Source organism: Apteryx rowi, unplaced genomic scaffold (assembly GCF_003343035.1).
Source record: "Apteryx rowi isolate R43461 unplaced genomic scaffold, aptRow1 scaffold_226, whole genome shotgun sequence".
NCBI classification, from domain to species: domain Eukaryota; kingdom Metazoa; phylum Chordata; class Aves; order Apterygiformes; family Apterygidae; genus Apteryx; species Apteryx rowi.
In genome coordinates, this window is record NW_020448597.1 from 423188 (window position 1) to 436269 (window position 13082).

Sequence of the window (13082 nt, forward strand, 5' to 3'; positions counted from 1 at the left end):
CAGAAGAAGTTCTAAGACCTTTCATCTAAATGCCAATTGAGTAATTGTCAGAACCATCTTATAAATTCAATAATATTATCAGACTTCATTTCCCGCTGGCTGGCTGCTGACATTCCTCTGGGCACTTTCTAGGTGGTATTACCAATTTCTGTTTACAGTCCTGTAAACTGTAAGAAGACAGTCTTTCCTTCCACACATGTCCAGTTTGGGGGAGTTGATCTAGAAAAAAGGTTTTTTAATCTTAATTTTGGGAGTATGCATTAATCCAAATAACATACATTTGTTTTTCCTTGTGGTCTTTTTCATTTGTGGCTTTAGTGAATTGGCATGCAAATGCTTTAGTTAATATTAGATTCTTCGTAAGGTTCTTCAAAGTTTTTCATATCTTGTGTTGCCATGTAGGTAGCAGCACAACTCACAGAAAGTCAAAAAAGAAACGTACTTATTGATGAATTTGAACTTGAAAAAGTTAAAGAAGAGTCAGCTGCTGCTAAGGAAGAGCTGAGTAGTTACAGAGAAGAGGCAGAAAAACTTCAACAAGAACTAGCAGTAAGAACTAGATTGTTCCATAATCTAAATTATTGTGCAGGACTTACTGTGCATTTACGCATGCTATAAATGATTTAATATTGTACTGAAAATGCCACTAAGAAAAATGGTCACTCAGTATCTGCTGTCTGTAGAGTATAGCTAATGCTGTAGACCAAAACTTCATTTGTTGCCACTGTATGTAATTTCACAGTCCACAGTAGTGCAGTGACAGTTCTTAGCAACAGAGGATCTAGAACTGCTTTTCTTCACATGTTGATATGTGCTACCATGTATCACAACCACTTAAAATAAGACTAAAATGAATTCTAATTGCATAGAGAGTTGTTGGGTTGGATTTTTGTGAAATATTTGGAGGGACTGCAATTCAGGTTCTCCATATTTACAGGTGAAAGAAGCAAATCTGTTACGTCTTCAGGAAGATTTGTGCAAAGTCAAAGAGAACCTAGTTCAGGCAGAAGAGAAACTTGCAAGTTATGTGAGAAAGGACAAGGAAATGGCAAAAGCTGAAAGTAAGAAGGATATAGAAATACTGTCTGATTTGTCAGCTAATGAGTCTACTCTAATAAGAAAAAGCTCATCCTCACAAACAGACAAGACTGTGGAAATCAACAGCTGTGTCCAAACTTCCCCAGTCCTTGTTAAAAATGCAGAAATTCAAATTGATTTGCAAAGTGGATGCTCTTCAGAAGAGATTGCGGAGATCATAAGAGAATTTACTGAAAAAATTGATCAAATGCAAGAGCTCCATGCTGCTGAAATCATGGACATGGAGACGAGGCACATCTCTGAATCTGAAGAATTAAAGAGAGAGAAGTTTGTTGCAGTGCAAGTATTGACTGAAGAATGTAATACTTTAAAGGAAGTCATAGAAACTCTACGAGCTAAAGAGGTATGCATCTCGTTTTATAGTCATTGTCCTACCTTGGTTCCTGCTTTTGCTCTTGCTACAGAAGTTCCCATTTTGAGTCTTTTAAGTGTGAAGCACCATCAACATTTAGTGTAAAGTTTTTAAGTGTTCTGGTGTTTCCATGGCCTAGGAGAGATTGTGAATCCCTTCCCCAGCAATTTAGGTTTGGGAGTGTGCTTTACTATCAGATGCTTCTTTGTGCCGCTACCTTGAATCTGGCCTGTGGGGACAAATGTAGGTCGCACTATCAAACGTCATCTTTCTAGTCTCCTTTTCAATTATTTTTTATCACAGGGAAACTGAAAGGAGCAACTCTCATATTTCCCTGCTCCTTAAAGTTAGCTCCCTTATTATGAGTGTGTATGGGCTGATTCAAGGTTTGATTATTCTCTTTTCTAAGTACAGGGTGTACCGATTTCTGGATTAGCATGTTCTCCACCTTATCAAGCTAGAGATGGATGTTCTAGTGGTAAGAAACTTATTTTTATCGATTTCACACAGTATTATAAACTAAATTTGCTTTTCTAATATAGACTTTACTGTTAAAGAGTTTGTATCCAAGGAACAAAATCAAGCACACCCCAGATTGAAGCAGAACCCTTTCACACTAAGGAAACAGTGCTGAGCAAGCCATGTTTATTAATTTGTTATAGAAGAAAAACATCTGGAGAGGAGTTGGTTTCAGGGTAGATATTAGAGGCTAATTTTTTTCTTCCAAATGGAGTTCCTATATTTTTCTTGCAGATTCCATTATCCCTTCAGTGTGACTACATCATCTCTTGATAGAATTTAAAGCCAAAGCTCCCTTGCAATGAGAGATGGTGGCAGGTACTGACTTTTCCAAGAGTAGTAAAAAGGATTAATGTGATCCTTTTCATAGGACAAGGCTAAGTGTATTAAGGAGGGTTATTTGGCAGAAGAATTCATGCAAATAGTTATTTCTCTGTCTTTTAAAACTAGCTAGGATTTTTAAGTTTGGGGACTTTTTTTAGTTTTGTTTTGCTGTTACTGCTTTGAAACTGAAAAACTATAAAACAGGTAGTCTCCAAGCTTAGAATCAACTGTGGTGACATGCAACCACCTGTTATAACAACAGACAAAAATACTTTTTGATGCCTGTTCTTCAAAGTTTCACAGGAATCCAGCTTTAATGTTTTTCTCTCCTTTTATTTTAGACTCTAGTTCAGACTGGAGTCAAGGAATGTGTCTTGCTCAGACCCAAGGATCTGGCACAGTATCTGAAGGAATAGATGAAGGTGAAACTTCAACAGATTTACTCCCACAAAAAATTAAGGTAAAATAGAGGCGATCATTTTTATTATGGAACAAGAGTGATACTACCAAAAGCTTAGATTAGCTGCTGCTTGATTAGTGAACAGAGCGCCATTTAGATAATTTTTTAAGTGTCAGCTATTTTAATGCATTTTAAAGTACTTCTGATATATGATGTGCATTGTATTTAGAAAGGCCTGTAGCTAGCTAAATAGTTTTTGACAAAACCAATATGCTGTTTTATTTAAAATTGAATCTTTCACAGAAGTTCAATTAGATTAGGTTAAATACAATTTTGTAAGAGTAGACTTGTTCTCAATTGTGATTATGAAAATATAACTAGATTATTGTATTTCTTCATATTAATGATGGTATAAACATTGCACAATCACTGCATAGTTTCTGTAATTATTATAGAATAATATCTCTATTATGAAAGTAAATTAATGTATTTATTATAAGTAATAATGGTATAATAGATAGCTTAATAGATATATCAAATAATGTAATGCAAAGCTTGACTGAAAGCTTCCCAGGAATTTGTTTTTAGAATGTTGGTTTCCATCAGGAATTCAGTTTAAAATTCAAGTATTGATTTAATAGATGAACTTTGAGAATTTTCCTTTCATACTGAAGAAGAGTGCATCTCTTTGTATTTGCTAAACAATGGAACTGATTGAAGGACTGAGCAACACCTCTGTTATTGATACCGAGGAAGCATAAGTAGTTTCTTTATGCTGATTAATTTTGAAATAACAGTATTCCAATACGTATGAAATAAGATCTTTATTATTAGGACTGACCTTACTGATTTATTTTTGTATTTATTGTAGGGTTTGCTGAGAGCAGTCCATCATGAAGGCATACAGGTGTTGTGTCTCACTGAATTTCCTCATGGTGAAAGAGAGATACCGTCTCCTAAGCAAGGGCCAGAATCTTGGTTTGAAGAAAGGAAAGCTTTTCTAAGCACCATTGCATCTTTGAAAGACCTAGTTGCAAAAATGCAACTTCACAGGGAAGCTGGGGTATGAATAATATTACAAAATTCTATCTAGATTTAAAAAAAAATTATCAAAGCTTCATAAGGCACATTCATAATTCAGTATTAAATTCTGTTAATATACTGCTATGAGGCAAGATTTCAGAAATATGCAGTAAAACTGCATGTTGCACTTTTCAGTAATAAAATACTTGTTAAAATTACAGCTTTTGCTTGTTCTTCTGTACATTGATTGCTTTTGACAGTATATATCTACTTTTTAAAAGTATTTCTAATTTGAAAGCATATTCACAGTGGAAGTAGTGTTTTTAGTGTTGCTATTTTATTTATTGGTGTAACAGAACTTCGTTATTAAAATGATACTGTAGTGAGAGAAAAGAAAAATTTTAAATTGTTTAAAAATATTAAACAAAACTAATATTAATCAGTAATCTGTTAAAACTTGCATATAGGGACTTGCTTCTATAACTAACCCAATTACGCTTTTGGAGATAGGTAGGCAGTTTCCATTACTTCTGCATTTCCTTCAGCATACAAAGTGGGGGGGTTAACTCCATAGCATTATAAAATTAAATCTTCTTCTGCACACTACCACATAGTTCTGTAGCAGTGTAAAAACAGAATATAAATATATGTAACATCATGAAAATTAAAAGTATAATGTAATACAGTAACATAAATAATAACTACATGGGGCTAAGTTTTCAACTATAAAAATCTAAATTACTCCCACGTAAAATATAGATACAAATTTTCATGAAGTTTAACATCTGTGCATATGAAAGAAATTATTGCATGTGTACAATAGATACATGCATCCGTATGAACAAATGTTATGCAGCTATTGAATAAGAAAAGCTCAATATTCCACTGAAAACACACACTTTACATTAAATGGTAATGACTGCTCAAGACTAATGTAATCTTTGAATTTTGCTAATTTTGCTATTTAAATTGTTTTTATACCATTTTAGATTTATGCAAGTTCTGAATCTCCTGAAGGGGTCTCCGACTGGCGAGGAGAACTTCTACATGCTATTCAGCAGGTTTTTCTGAGAGAACAAAAAGTTGTTCTTGCTGCACTTCAAACTGAACTTGCAGAACAGGGCACAAGAGATGCAGTGATATTGATGAATCAGTTAGAGCACAGACTACAAGAGCAGGTAACATAAAACATACTTTAGTCAAGGCCTATTTATACCTATGTTAGATTTTAATTTTTAATGTCTAAATCCATTAAAAATATGTGTAGTGTTGCATCCGTGACAGTCTAAGGATGAAAGCAGAGTAAGACTTGTAGGAAGAAGAGATGTCTTTAATAATAAAAACTGATGCAGTGGGGAGAGAGATTTTTGGATACTCAAGCTATAGAAAGAGTACAACCTTTAGAGATAATTTTGAAGTGAAAACAGTTGTCCTGAGCTTGATTTCATTTAGGTAATTAGCGATAGGTTATCTGAGAGAAAAGGTAGCTTGTATATGTGAAGCAAATTGTGAGGAGGGGAAGCGATAAGGCTGCTATTCAGACAGAGAGGTCTGTTATCTACTGTGGGACGTGGAAGGATTAGTGATAAAAATTAGAATTTGCCATAAAACTAATAGCTCTTTTGATTCTATAGTTTTGGTGCCTAGTAGTGTAATAGAAAAGGCAAGTAATTTTTTCATGTATTATAATATTGTGTTAATTTTGACTTAATTGAAAATGTTTTAAATATACGTGCGCAGTGACTACATAAGTAAATATATCTGCACTCTCTAGATACTCTAATAACTGTACTGTTCTAAAAAAATAAAATCAGGAGTTTTACTTCTAAATTTGTTTTAAATGTTAATAGGCTACTAATCAGAGAGCAGCTATGGACTGTCTTCAGAATGCAGACAGAAGAAGTTTGCTAATGGAGATTCAAGTATTACGTGCTCAGATGAGCAGTAAGAAAACTAATCCAAAGAGAGAACAAGAGATTGATTCAAAAAGCCAAGGTAATTTAGGTCAATTTCCCCATGTTTTCATGTCTGTGCTCGCAGATAAAGTTCTAGGTGGAGAACTGTTGACTTTTTTTTTTCCTCTGTGATCTTGATATTAATCTAATCTCCTGAGCATGCTGAGTTTTCAACTTTTTCAATCTTACTGGACTAATTTTGCAAAAATTAAGAAGTAGTCTGTGTTCTTATGGCTTATATCTAACTGAAAGTGATGCAAAGTTATTTAAATTATTATAAAAATCAGGTTTGTATTTTGAGTGTTTAGGTCCAACAGCCCTGACATTACCTAAGTTGGATATTCAGTCATAATGAGTAAACTAAATAGCAACTAGACTGAACAACAAAAATGTAAAGATGTACTTTAAAACGTAAGGTAATCAGATCCCTAATGTCTGTGTTTTGTCACAAGTATTTGCTACATCTTTTATACTTTGGAAAATAAAACCGTGCACACCATTATGTTTATAATAAGCCATTCCAAATTATTTGCAGGAAATGTAATTCAGGTTAGCGATGTATTTTTTAAATGATAACTGACTTCAGTTGTGTTAGTCATAATCCAAGTGACATATATTGATATGGTTATGCATATAGTCTTTTAAATAAGTTTAAGAGTTAAACTGATTTCTTGGAAAGCATGAAATGTGTTCCAGTATAAAAGGAATGTTTTTGCTTTCACTCCACTGTTTAAAGAAAAGCACTGTCAGTGATAGCTTTGTGGTCATTCTCTGTGCTAGGGGAAGCTTCACCCAAATGAGCGGTGTTGTTTGTTTGCTAAAGTAATTTCCATGTTAATGGTACTCTCCTTAGAAATGCTGGAGTATAATATGCAGCAGAAGCAGTCACAGATACTGGAGATGCAAGTGGAGCTCCGGAACGTAAAGGACAGAGCAGCTGAGCTTCAGGAACAGCTGAATTCAGAGAAAATGATGGGTGCTGAGCTGAAGAGTGAACTTGCACAAGCTAAACTAGAGCTTGAAACGACCCTTAAAGCACAGCACAAGCACTTCCAGGACCTAGAAACCATCAGGTGTGGTGTTCAGTGCCAAGTGTTCTGTGTTGACAGTGAAGATGATCTTTTCTATGTTGTCTTAAATCATAATACTGATTTTATTAAGGAAGTTGATCTGATATAATGTAAATGCTTCTCGTTTTTTCTTTAAAACATGCCTGACAAAATATAGACTTCTGTCTTAGTTGACAAAAAAATCTAATTCTATAGATTAAGGCAATCTGATTCATAGTTTGATTTAATGACCTATTAATATCCAGGACGTTTTGGGGTTATTTTTGATGCATTAGACTACTGTATACAAACTAATTATACCATATTTATTAATATAAAGGCTTTCCTGCTTCTAAAACTGTTGGAGAAAAAAGTTGCAGAGTTATGATGACATTGCAAGTACTTTCATATGGAACTCATATAACTTGTTAGTCTTGCTTTGGAGTGGTCAATAGCAGAGGTGCCAAGCCAATTATTTTGAAAGACACTCCGGAAATGCTTTATTATTTATGCCTTAACAAGATGAGTAGGCCTTCTATACAGTATCTTAATGTTCAGGTCAGTGATAACAAATTAAAACAGAGTTTGAATTGCTTGGTATTACCTTATGCCTTAGATCAGTGGGAGCAGGGTTCTTCTGCAGGGCATAGCTATAATTCTGTGGAGGCAGTTTGTTCAGCTAAAGGTGTGTCTGCTTTTGTGTTGGAAGGCAGAAAGATCCTATAAGCTCCCATAATGTCCCCCAGCGTGACTTTAACATAAAATCATCCAAGTTAGTTCACACACACACACACACACACACACGCACACACATATTTTGAAGATAAGCTGTCTGACGTTACACATAAGTGGCATAGGAAGTTCGTGTCAGGTTTACTCTGGGGGCAGTAATCAATGCCTGGGGAGCTTTCCATTTTCATGGAAAATGGAGCTGTAGAGTACTACACATCAGCTTGTCTGCATCTAAGCACTAGTCTGTAGTGCAGGTACAGGCAACTCAGAGGCAGAAGGCAGCATACGTACTTCAGGGATGGAGTGGAACGACCAGTTTCATACCTTCTTCCTTTCATTGACCTCAGTCCGCCCAAACCTGCTCTCCCCCCTGTGGCGTATTCCCGTTTACTCAGTTTCATTGCAGACCGAAGTCTCTGTCTCGTAGCTTCCACTTCATTGCTCCATCCTTGAAGTCCTTTTTGTTCCCTGACAGCATTTGCTGGTGCAATTTACTTTCTTACGCTAATTTGAATGTTTTCATAATTTTTTGCTAAAGTGAGATAACTTTTTCCGAGGTTGAAAAATCCTTCTAGACACACAATAACAAGATGTGCATCCTTTCAGATGCCGGCCAGTCACTGGTTTAAATTGAACACTAGCTCCCTCTGAGCCAGCTAAAAAGTTAGCAGGGTGGATATGCTTTCAGTCACTATTGAGCTATGCAATTCTTCTGGGTATTTGAGTTGTTTGTTTTCCTAAATAGCCTTTTCACTGTTATTCTACTACATGGGTAGTGTTTTCAGTGAAGAAGATGGAGCAGATATCAGCTAACTGATGTTACTGTGTTATGATTAGAGCTACAGTCTTCTCTCTAAGTGTGCCAAAAAGAAAAAAGTTGGAAGGAACAGGGAGAGCTGGGGGTTCCTCCAAAGTTCTGTATCTTGAAGTGAATTATTCCAGATTTAAACAGTAAACCCTCTGTGTATCCTAATGGAACAAATTAAGCATCCAAACAATCTGAGTAAATGTGTGGCTTTTTGAACAGCTTGTAAACGGAAAATAGTTATGAGCCTACTGAACTGTGACCATATTTGACAGCAATCTTAAAGATTGCCTGTTTCTCTTTTAGGACTGAAGTTAAAGAAAAAACAGCTGAGCTAGATATACTTAAGGATACATTGGCAGACGAACAGAAGAAGTCAAGAGAGTTACAGTGGGCTTTGGAAAAGGAAAAAGCTAAAATGGAACGCAGTGAGGAAAGAGGAAGAGAAGAGCTTGAGGTACTCTCTCCCTAATCTCAAATTGCCTGTAACATAAAGGAACATGCAAATATTCTTTTGGTTAACACTTCATTTCAACTTATGTTTTTGTGCAAATGCAATTATTTAAGGAGACATGTTGTTTATCTCTGTTTTAATGTCAGCATGCTCACCTCATGAAACCCAGGCTAGGGGGGTTGCTTTAGGAGAGAATACGTTACTGTGTTCCTTGGTACCTCTGCAGTTTATGATGCAGTGAGAGAGAGCAGGTATCCAAGTACATTATTAAGATAAAACAGCAATCATTTTAACAGCATAGATCTGTTTACATTGTTAAGTCTTAACTTGGAAAACCACTTTCACAGTTCTAGAAAGTAAACTTAGTTAATTACCTTAAACTTCAGAACTATGGCTGTTCATATCTTTTAAAAAGTATGTTACAAATATCTTTATTTTATGAGATGATCTGATTTTAGAATAAAGATATCTGTAATATTTTTTAACATCAGATGGAACTGCAGCATGCAGAGTATTGTCTGATGAATTATGAGTGGTAAAACCTGTTGAAAGCAAATTGTGTACAGCTAGCATATTTGCAGTTTGCAGAAAATAATGCAAAGTATATACAAATTGTTTTAATCAAATTTTTCTTCTGTTTTCTTATGAAAGGATTTAAAATTTTCACTTGAAGATCAAAAGCAAAAGAACTTACAGTTAAATAAACTTTTGGAGCAAGAGAAACAGCTGTCAACTGATCTGCAACAAAAAATTGAATCCCAAGAAGCACTCAGTGCTGCCCAGCTGTCACGTGAACGAGGCCGTAATTCAGAGTTGCAGGTGCTTCTCGAATCAGAGAAGGTTCGAGCTCTCGAAATAAGCAGTGCCCTAGAAAGGGAAAAGGAGCTGTGTGCTCAGCTTCAAAGTGCTGAAGATAAGGGGCAAGCTGGAACACCTAATCCATCAGAGGAATTACTTAAAGAGCTACAGAAACAAATGGATGAAAAGCATGACCGTGTGGTGGAGTTAGTAAGTGAGATGGAGAAGTATAAACTGGAATCGGTGCAAGTGAGACAGCAAATGGAGAAAGAAAGGCAGATCCAGAGGAAAGCATTACAAGCAGAACAAGATGCTAACATAATAGCACAGAAGAAACTCCATGAACTGGAGTCCAAAGTAGAAGATCTTCAGTGGCAGCTTGGAGAAAAGAAACAAGAAGTTCATAAATTAGGGAATGAGGCAAAGAAATTGCAGGAAATAATCCAAGAACTACAGAAAAAGGAGCAGGAGAATGAAGGAAAAAAGGAGGCCGAAAGAACAAGCCACAATCGAAATGAGGTACAGTAAGACTTAGAGCACTGTAACACTGAACTGTGCAATTTTGCTTTTAATTCTCTTGTTCAGTTAGAATCATTTGCCACTGTGCCTTTACTCAATCTATAATGCAGTCTCTGGATTACATCTGCCAAAAATATAGGCAGCAGGGAAAGTACTAAGCCACTTTAGTTCTGCTACCCAGAACTATTCACACCCATCCTCTGAGAATGAAGCTGCGGAGGTGTGAAAGGGGGAATGCGAATAGGAGAAGTGCATCTGAATGTATACAAGTACTTTGTATCCAAGTATAGTAGAACAAGAATATTCCCCACACCCAGTCTAGCAAGTGAACTGTTCCCGCTGCGGAATGCTCCAGGTCAGTGTTCTTAATCCTCAGTTCATAGACCACAAGTGGTCTTTGAAACATCAAAAAGTGACCTGTCCAACAGCTGCAAAAATTAAATGAATAAAGAAACAAACATGCATACACATGAATATGTATATGTTCGCAAACAAAATAGAAGGAGGAAATGAAGGCAAAAAATTAATTTCAGAGTTTAGCTTAATTTTTAGATTATTGAAAATTGGAACTGCCATTGCCTGTGAATTTTTTTTCCCCTTTATAAAAAAAAAAAAAAGTTTGAGCAGCTATAAAATGATTTTTAAAAGACTTTTAAAACTGTGCAAACCTCACTACAAGAGATAACTGTTGCCAAATTGGTGATTTGCTGATGACCCTAGAGTTGATGGGAGACTTGTTTCTTTGGCAATTGTGGGGGGGGGTTGCCCCATCTTGTAACTATTCCACAATTTTTGACTTCTGCTATTTGTGGAGCCAGGAAGAATATTTTTCTCTTAATTTAATTTGGCTACTGTTTTTAATCTTCTGAAGCACTGGAAACTGCCCACAGCTAGAGGCAGGATGTTGAGGTACTGATAATCCTGAGAGCATCAGGCTTCCTGCCACAGCACCTCGTCCTACTGCCTGGAGGGTAACTGCCAGCCCTGTGGTCGAGGAAGAGAGAGAGAGAGTGTGTGTGTGTGTGTGTGTGTGTGTTTGAGGAAGAGTGTTTTGTGTGTGTGTGTGTGTGTGTTTGAGGAAGAGTGTTTTGTGTGTGTGTGTGTTTGAGGAAGAGTGTTTTGTGTGTGTGTGTGTGTGTGTGTGTGTGTGTTAGGATGGTGAGCGTGAGGAGAACTTGCTCAGTGGATTCCTGCACATGTGGCAGCATTTGTGCTATGGTTGCCTGTGCCTGGGGATTGGACTCTACATCCACGGTGGGCTTTTGCAGTGCTGTTCCTTTGACTGTGTATTTCAGAATTAAATATTTCTGATTTAAAGCACTGTACCACATGCAATTTATATATAAATATACACCTACAGAGTACCTGGGATACGCCAAATGAGAGAACAAGAAATTGGGTTCTCCAGCAAAAAATGGAAGGAGCTGAGACAAATGAATCAACCTACCCCACACTGACGAGAGGAGGAGATATCTCTGCAGCTACCAAAGTTCTGGAAAATGTCAGACAAAAGCTACAAAATGCATCTCCAAAGCTGAAACAGTTGGCTCGGAAGGCTGCTAGCAGGTTAGATGAGTCTTCAGCTTGCTGGTTAAGAGCAGCCAGTAAGCTAATACATTGGATTTTAATTGTAATTTCCAGACTGTAGGCCTAACTAATTTCTGTGTTGTTCTATTTTAGAATATATACCATTACTTAAGATGTGCTGATGTAAAACTGGATCACAGAGTAGCAAGTCCTGCTCTACATCTTGCATGTTTAACATAATCCTTTATGAGTTACAGCAGAATCATCTTCTTTCTTTGCAAAGTGATAAGGTTTATTTGGGCATGATGTAGGTGGAAGATTGTTTAAAACAATTTAGTAACTAATAAATTCACATTATAATGGGAAGAATTTAGGAGTTATTGCAATGGATCCTGCCCCTTGACCCCCTGAGAAAAAAAATAATATTTTATAGGCCAATGAAACTGATATTCTAGAACCTTACTTTGTCTGGTTACTATCTTGCTAAGAAGAAAAATAGCATGATACCAGGTCCATAGGAGCCCAGTTTGAATCTGTTTTTATTTTGCTATGATGCTGATATAATGTTAATCATGAAACATTTGAGCAAAATAAAATGCAGTGTGTCTTCAAAGCACCATAAGATTTTGTCCACACAGATTTAACAAATTTGAGAGAATCAAGATCACATTTCTAAACATAGTTCATGTAGAACATTTCTTCCCAAAATCAGTAGTAATTGTTCTATGTAAATTCTATATAAATTGGAGGTAATTTAATTTAGTTACTTAAGTGTCACTTAGCACTCTTGAAAATGTTGCCAGGTACTCCAGTAACTATGCTGACACAATTGGCTAAAGATCTAATGTGTGTGTATTGACAAAAGGTGTCTGCTAGATCAGTTTGACTATGTGGTGTTAAACTATATATGCTGTTGAAACTGTCACTTTCATTTCAGATTACAGTTTGAAACGGCAGATGATCAAGACTTTATTGCAATACAAAATGCTATTGAAGAAGTTATTTCAGAGCTACAAAAACTACCCGGATTGTCGTATCTAGAAGAGGTGAGAGTGTAATATTGTAACTTGATTTGGTAGGAGATTTTGGATGATGAGAGTGAGTGGAAATGGGCAAGGAGCTGTTAAGTTTGTACTTATCTAGGGCTGTACTTTATAGAGGAAAATCTGTTCCAATGTATATGCTGATCTGAAGTCGGTGAAGTGTAAAAAAAACTCTCTCCTTTTATTTTTTTCAACTTTAATTCCCTTAAAAGTGAATTTATAACTTTCAAATTAAAACTTTTCCATTTTAATTCCTTATAAAGGAATTATAAATTGCTGAAATTCTTAGCATTTTTTAAGAAAAGATATTTTTGTATCAATAGTATTTCTGTAACTGCAATTACAATGAGAAACTTTGCTTAGTACTTCCCTGATATGAAAATCAACATTTAATGTTTACCATATTGTGTTGATGCAATACATTTACTTAAACTACCCTGTATTTACCAAAGGAAAGGCAATAGAAGATTGTGTGCACCTGTAT

The 13082-nt window shown here is 35.9% G+C and overlaps 1 protein-coding gene across 11 annotated transcripts in view; it reads left to right on the forward strand.

Moving 5' to 3' along the window:
- Positions 1 to 13082, forward strand: part of AKAP9 (A-kinase anchoring protein 9) — a 129024-nt gene that overhangs the window by 109050 nt on the left and 6892 nt on the right. For 10 of the 11 annotated variants that reach the window (XR_003253421.1, XM_026065349.1, XM_026065339.1 and 7 more), the window contains 12 exons: positions 403 to 549; positions 938 to 1441; positions 1865 to 1928; positions 2635 to 2753; positions 3565 to 3756; positions 4706 to 4894; positions 5567 to 5711; positions 6525 to 6744; positions 8564 to 8714; positions 9363 to 10028; positions 11389 to 11594; positions 12493 to 12601. Coding sequence is in view for 10 of the 11 variants with exons in the window: in XM_026065349.1 (XP_025921134.1) it covers positions 403 to 549; positions 938 to 1441; positions 1865 to 1928; positions 2635 to 2753; positions 3565 to 3756; positions 4706 to 4894; positions 5567 to 5711; positions 6525 to 6744; positions 8564 to 8714; positions 9363 to 10028; positions 11389 to 11594; positions 12493 to 12601 (2712 nt within the window). In the remaining variant the exon portion in view is untranslated. The remainder of the gene's footprint in view (positions 1 to 402; positions 550 to 937; positions 1442 to 1864; positions 1929 to 2634; positions 2754 to 3564; positions 3757 to 4705; positions 4895 to 5566; positions 5712 to 6524; positions 6745 to 8563; positions 8715 to 9362; positions 10029 to 11388; positions 11595 to 12492; positions 12602 to 13082) is intronic. The other variant, XM_026065344.1, reaches the window with a different exon arrangement.